The 7500-nt window shown below is 38.8% G+C and overlaps 1 protein-coding gene across 1 annotated transcript in view; it reads left to right on the forward strand.

Moving 5' to 3' along the window:
* The first annotated feature begins 1372 nt into the window (after nucleotides 1-1372).
* Nucleotides 1373-7500, forward strand: part of LOC143282301 (uncharacterized) — a 55011-nt gene continuing 48883 nt past the window's right edge. The window contains exons 1-4 of the mRNA XM_076587902.1: nucleotides 1373-1483; nucleotides 5167-5271; nucleotides 5734-5891; nucleotides 6901-7091. Coding sequence (XP_076444017.1) covers nucleotides 5744-5891; nucleotides 6901-7091 — 339 coding nt within the window. The 5' untranslated portion in view covers nucleotides 1373-1483; nucleotides 5167-5271; nucleotides 5734-5743. The remainder of the gene's footprint in view (nucleotides 1484-5166; nucleotides 5272-5733; nucleotides 5892-6900; nucleotides 7092-7500) is intronic.

Raw genomic sequence — 7500 nt, forward strand, 5'->3', positions numbered from 1 at the left:
GGTTTTGTGTTTCAGTCATTTTAGTATCGCTACCATCAAAACTGCAGGATCGGGTATGAAGAAAGTAGGCATTTTCCCCAGAAGTCATGACACTGGCATTTAGCCAATAACATTAAAATGCCAACTGAAAAAAATCTGAGGTATTTCGTATACTATATAGATAATATATGAAGAGTTTTAACGATGAGAATATGTTAGTTTCAATTGTAAACGGGTTCCAAAGTGCCGTTTTGAGAAATTCGCTAAAATCGCCGATTTTTTTTGAAAAATCAAAACTCAATATCTCAAAAACTGTTTGAGATATTGCTTTGAAATTTGATGTGGATTCTTACGTTATTGCGATCTTTCATGCTTGCAAATATGAAGCATCTGCTATGAATTTGAAAATTTCATCCATTCTACTCCAGGTACGAGTTAACTCGTGCCATGATTACTTCCCCTGTGGACCAGGTAGGAGTATTCTCGTACCAAACACACTATTCAAATTTCGTTCATTCTAGCTTGGTACAGTTGGAATTGTAAACTGAAACGTTTACGGATTCCGGAAGCATGAAAACGAAGCTTTGTTTGACTGATTGAATCAATAATTCTTCACTGATTTTCACTGTTGTAGTGAATCACCCTGGTTTTTTGACTCACTTGTGTAAACAAAGTGAGTCTATGTTTTAACCCGGTGTTCGGTTGTCTGTGTGTGTGTGTGTGTGTGTGTGTGTGTGTGTGTGTGTGTCCGTGGTAAACTTTAACATTGACATTTTCTCTGCAAATACTTTGTCAGCTGACACCAAATTAGGCATAAAAATATGAAAAATTCAGTTCTTTCCAGTCATCTTGTTTAAAACAATATTGCACCTCTGGGATGGGCACCAAAAAAAAAAAAAAAAAAAAAAAAAAAAGCCTAATTATATGCAAACTGCATTGTTACTGTTATATTTTTTGTATTCTCTAGAACTTGGCACTTTGATCTGATATTTTGACCCAACAACAAGAGCAGTCATTATTATCATTTTTTGTTCAAACAGGAACTTCTTTTGCTAAGCATGGAAGTTTTAGTTATTTTGCAAACGTTTTGGTGCAGATAGTAAAGAAGGGAAATTACTCTGTAATTAATGCTAGGGGAGTTAATTTGCTTTAAACTGATCTTTCTCATCTTAAACATTAAATTTTGAAATTATACTCGATACATAAAAAGCTTGGATTTTAAAAAAAAGTGTATCACAAGTGAGTCTTGAAGGCCTTGCCTCTCTTGTTTAGTGTTGTAGTGAACCACCCTGGTTTTTTTTCTGCAGTGGTCTAATGTAGTGCTGGTCCTAGGGAGTTGCAGCAGGCATGTAGCTGTGGGGTAGAAGGAGTTAAGTCCTACGTGTGTATGCATCTGATATTATCACGATCACGTGATTAACACCACCAGGTCTGTGCGCAATCACGTTGTCAGTATTTTCACGCAAGCAGAAACCAGCTTGGCTCTCTGCAGGCAGCACTGACGGTGAGTTTTAGTTTGATCAATGTGTGGGATGATGAAATAAAAAAAAAAATGTCTGTCCGTATATGTCTGTCTGTTTGTGTGTCTGCTATCTGCCTAGTCGACCGCCTGACAGTTTTTATGATTGATTTTGACTTTTGTACACATTATTGTATAATTTTTACAACTTCCTTCCATATTATTGTCTTGGGTCTTTTTCTTTTTTGTCTTTTTTTTTTTGGATTGTCTTTTCTTCTTTTTTCCCCCACATGTCCTGATTCAGTAAATGAAAAGTTGTATGCTTTTTCTTCAATGGTTGATTTATTCCTTAATTGCTATTGGTTGCAATGACATAGTTATGGAATGCCGGGTATTGGTCTTGATTATTGTCTCGTTTTGAGTTGATTGTGTAATGGACTATATATATTTATAAGTATAATGACTTACATCTGTTACATTGTTAATGTTCCCTGTGTTCAGATTTTTTGTTTGTTTTTTGTTTCCATCTATTCTGAATTGACATAATGAATTTATGTACAAAATAAAACGGTGGTCGACCCAAGAAAGTCCGGGACACACACACACACACACACACACACACACACACACACACACACACACACACACACACACACTCACACACACACACACACACACACACACACACACACACACACACACACACCCACACACAATCCGTTGTAAGTCAGATTTTCCTGTTTATCACATGTATAATGTTTTGCTAAAACGACAACAACAACAGAAAATAGCGACCCGGATTCCATCTCGTTTTCAAATTCACGTTTAAAAAAAGAGCAATGGCAGAGATAGAAACATATACACGGAATAAAAGAATGATACATAATGATTCCAGAACCAATTTATACCTGCGTAAATTATGGAGAAATAGGGGCTTTGCGCATGTGTATGTTTTTTTTTTTTAGGATAATCTAACTATGCTTTTGTTTTTGTTTTTTTCGGGGTGTGTGTGTGTGTGTGTGTGTGTGTGTGTGTGTGTGTGTGTGTGTGTGTGTGTGTGTGTGTGTGTGTATGTGTGTGTGTGTGTGCGCGTTTTTTTTCGTTGTGTGTGTGTGTGTGTGTGTGTGTGTGTGTGTGTGTGTGTGTGCTACATATATGTTTACGCGAATTTGCAATGCATTTACCTGTTTCTATAAGACTGTAAATAAAATTTTCAATAATAGATCTTTCCATATATTTCTTGGTAATCAATAATAATCCGAGGGTCTTCAGAGCGTGGCCATTTATTTCTCCACTTGACATGTGCACACAGAAAGACAGTCACAGAGAGAGAGAGAGAGAAACTTGAAACTTCAAATGTTTTATTGTCATTGCCTGCAAAGGTCTTTTGACAAGGGGGTAAATTTTTCACATCAACAGATTACAATAATCTTTATGATGTAAATTTTAAACTTTGCAGTCAAACAAAGATTGGTAACACTGTCACCATAATTATATATGTACATTGTATCACTTCATCACTTCAAGGAAAATACTAAGAACAAAAAAAAAATACATACATAATTTCATGTACTCCTTACTTTCATTCCAGAACATATCAGCATTCAGTCAACTAACATTATTTTGCCCGTGGATAACGTCCTTGTCTTATTTTTTGCGCTTCTGCAATAAATTTTGCAATCGATCTAATTATAATTTCATCCTCAGATGATAAAACAGAAACAATGTTGTGCATTTCGGCTATACCTACTTAAAAAAATTCACATTTTTTTCTCAACTCATCATAAGCTTTACACTCAAACAAAAAGTGTTTCTCATCTTCAATTTGTGAGCCACATGATGGGCATGGTAATTCTACGGAAGTCCCAGGTTCAAACCATTTTTTATTTGCATTGAAACCAAGTGTCCTCAATCGAAATCTTGCCATTTATCTGTAATGATAATTAGAAATTTTTCAGTTTGAAATACGTTTTTAAATGAGAAAAACCAACTATATTTTTCTTTTGTTTCCATATCGGAGTGCCAGTTTTGTTGAAAAGAACAAATAAGTCTGTCTTTAAATTCTGATATAAATTGCTGCTCGTTTCCTACTCCCTGTGACAACCACACAATTCCAAAACCATGTTCTGATAAAACTTTCTTTACTCTGTAAGCCATCGCTCACCTGCTCACTTTGACGTGACCTCTTTCCTTGCAAACATGACCCAGATTGCACTCGACCACAAAAAACACCGATAGCTGCCCTCCAAGTCACTAAGTCGACCATGTTTCACCAACTCTACTATCTCCGATCCTTTACTGACACTCTGTTCACAATACTTTCTTGCAACAGTCCAGCACAACTCCACGCGCCACAAAAAACTCCCACACAGATTCGCAGAGCTGCTGCCTGGCCGCCATTACCCGTCGTCCCCCAGAGAAAGATCAAACGAACGAACGAACGAACGAAATTTTGTTTTACGAGGGTAAAGGAGTAAGCACAAAGTACTTGTTTACATCCAGCCCTCTGGGCAAGAACAATAATTGGAAAAAAAAGAAGAAGCGAGAGTCAATTCACAACACCAACGTCAACATTACACAAGCATGTGCAAACATAAACATAGAACTTATGTACAATACAATATCGCGATAGATGAATAAAAACGAGGACAATAGGGTAGGGGCGTGGTGGAGAGCGGAAGGAAGAATGGACAAGGAGGGAGTAAAGTAGGTAGGGGAGGCTGACTGAACAGGCAGATATAGTGACAGTGACAGTGGAGACAGACATAGAGAGAAACTGACAGGGGAGGAGAGAGGCCTAGATATATTGACAATCTATACATGTTTGTTGTTTATAATTGATATGTGTCACATAACCACATGTTTTTCAGTAAATGTGCACGATATATGTTTTTAAAGTTAGGGATGTCTTTTACAATGTTTACATTGAAGCTGGATAATATTTCATTCCATATACAGCCCCCTGAATAAGACAGACTAGATTTAAAAAGATCGATCCTTGGAAGTCGTACCATTACTTTATGAACATGACAATGAGTGTTGGTTACAAATTTATTCTTTATTGAGGGGGGGAGCAAATCCAGACATGATTTTGAACATAAATAGACCTTTGTTAAATAGAAGTTTTGTTTTTAGTGGGAGGATATAAAGAGCTTTATAATCAGATATAGTCAATGATGAAGATTTTAAAAGAATCAATTTTACAGCTCTTCTATGCAGACTCAACAGAGGTTTTATAATACTGTCACTCGCCGAATCCCACACTGTCGAAGCATAGTTAATGTGTGATTCTATATAAGCACTGACAAATAGTTTTCGGCAGTGAAGGTCCAATCTCAGAGAGACTGAAGACTGAAGATGTTTTATTCATAAAGGCCATAGCCCCTTAGAAGGGGGATAAACATGAAAGTCGCGTACAAATACACTGAACGTTCAAGATGTTACGAAGGCACTTCGACGTTTAAACGCTTTACACAGATAAAGAGTGAATTGTTTAACAAGACTTTCGTTTGTAGATGACATTAACAAGACGAGTTTGAATAAACAAGGTTGTCTGAAATATTTTTCCAATCTCAGAGAGAGAGAGAGAGAGAGAGAGAGAGAGAGAGAGAGAGAGAGAGAGAGAGAGAGAGAGAGAGAGAGAGAGAGAGAGAGAGAGAGAGAGAGAGCTCATATCTTCCAGCGCAATGGTGTTATGATGGTTCTAAATATTTTGACATTTTCTGCAGAGGTCAAATTCTGTCGGTCTGACTGTACACGTCCCTGTGAACGGTACCCGATCTGACAGGGTTTATTTCACTGCACCTGGAATTCACCTGTGTGCCAACTAACAGGTAGCATCGTATTCCGTCTCTTTACCTGATAAAGTGGAACAATATTTAATCATTATTTAATGTTTATCTTCGACTGAATCATTTCTCTAGTCATATAAAACTGACCATTCTACAATGTTTTTGTTGTTGTTATTGTTGTTGTTGTTGTTGTTGTCATTCTGTTTGAACTGTGAGAGACTTATTCTGAATGAAATCGATTTTGAGTCAAACTTTTTTTTGTGTGATTCTCACTTCTTTTTTGTGTTGTTCTTGATGTGGTTGTTGTATTCTCGTTATTATCATTTTCATTATTGTTGCTGTTATTATTGTTCATGTAGATGCTCCTATTTTTGCTGTTGTTTTTGTTGTTGTTGTTGTTGTTGCTGTCATCATTTTCATTATGAATCTTCATCATCATCATCAGCAGCATCATCATCAAGCATTATCCTTAATTTTTCTTCTTCTTCTTCTTCTTCTCATCAGTGCCAGTAAGATGGACGACCACAAAGGAGCAGGCCATGGTCTGGACACAGTGCTGATAAGTCTAGGCTGGCCAGGATGGTTCCAGATCAGTCAGCTCTGTCTGCTGTTCTTGTGCCTCGCTCCGGCAGCGTTGAACATGATGGCCATTGTCTTTATTGGTACACGCGTGTCCGTCTGGCTTGCGTGTCTGTCTGTGTTTCTGCGTTGTTACTTCTGTACGTTGTATGTTTTCATTGTATTAGTGTTGTTGCTGTCGTTGTTGCTGCTGTCCTCTCCTCTCTCTCTCTCTCTGTGCGTGAGTGTGTGTGTGTGTGTGTGCGTGCGTGTGTGCACCCGTGTGTGTGTGTGTGTGTGTGTGTGTGTGCGTGCGTGCGTGCGTGCGTTCGTGTGTGTGTGTGTGCGCGCGTGTGTGTGTGTGTGTGTGTGTGTGTGTGTGTGTGTGTGCTGTTGGTATTGTTGTCGTCGTTGTTGTTGTTGCTCTCTTATTTTTCTTCTGCTTCTTCAACTGCTGGTGCTGCTACTGCTACTGCTGCTACTACTACTACTTCTGCTACTACTACTACTACGAATTGTTTTCTTTTTCAGATTCTTCCCCGTTTTCTTCCACATCCCCGTAATCCTGGCAAACTACCTGCCCGCCTGTCTGCGTAAAGACATAATTGTATTGTATTGTATTGTATTGTATTGTATTATAGTCATAATTGTATTGTATTGTATTGTATCACTCTTTGTCACTACATGTTTCTCTGTGTGAAATTCAGGTTTCTCTCGCCAGGGAGATCGCATCGGCTACAATAAGAGCGCCACCCTTTTCTTCTGCCTGCAAGTGTATTTGTTTTCCCATCAATGTGGAACTTTCTACGGAACTTTGCCAGTGGCAAGCTTTTTGTTGCCGTTGGTTCTTTTACGTGCGCTAAGTACACACACACACACACACTCTCTCTCTCTCTCTCTTTCTAGCTTTCTTTTTCTCTCTCGAACATGAATATGGCAAACTGGTCTGTTTTCGCCCCCCCGCCCCCCTCCCCCTCTCTCTATCACTCTCTACCCCCCCTCCCCACACACCTCTCTCCACCTCTTTAATACTCTCAACAGTATCTTGTTTTCACTGACATAATAAATACTGTCGTTTTCACTAGCTTAAAAATATTTTCTATTTTTCTTCAGGAAAAATGAACAAACACCAGTGTAAAGAAACTACTAACGATACGTCACACATGATTCCTCCTGACGTGACGAATGTGACGTATGGAACCTGCAGTGTGACGTGGGTGAACGTCACAGGGGAGAAAACGGAAACGCCATGTCCCAATGGTCTGGAATTCGCTGAACCTCCTGACCATTCTGTGACGTCTGAGGTGAGGGAAATCCGGAGCTGCTTCTATGAGTTCTGTGTCAGTAACAAGTACAGTGCAGTACAGCACAACAGAGCAGGGCAAAGCACAGTACAAAACAGTACAGTACAGTACAATGCGGTTCAGTACAGTGCAGTACAGTGCAGTAGATATGAAATATCGTACAGTACAGTACAGTGCAGTAGATATACAGTAGAGTGCAGTGCAGGACAGTGCAGCAGAGTACAACAGATCTAATGTTCTGTACAGTACAGTGCAGTGCAATGGATTGCAGTACCGTAGAGTACAATAGATCTAAAGTTCCGTACAGTAAAGAGCAGTACAGTGCAGTACTGTACAGTACAGTAGATATGAAGTTCCCTACGGTACAGTGCAGTACAGTGCAGTTCAGTACAGTACAGTACAGTACAGT

The sequence above is a fragment of the Babylonia areolata genome, chromosome 5, assembly GCF_041734735.1.
Source record: "Babylonia areolata isolate BAREFJ2019XMU chromosome 5, ASM4173473v1, whole genome shotgun sequence".
Classification (NCBI taxonomy): Eukaryota; Metazoa; Mollusca; class Gastropoda; order Neogastropoda; family Buccinidae; genus Babylonia; species Babylonia areolata.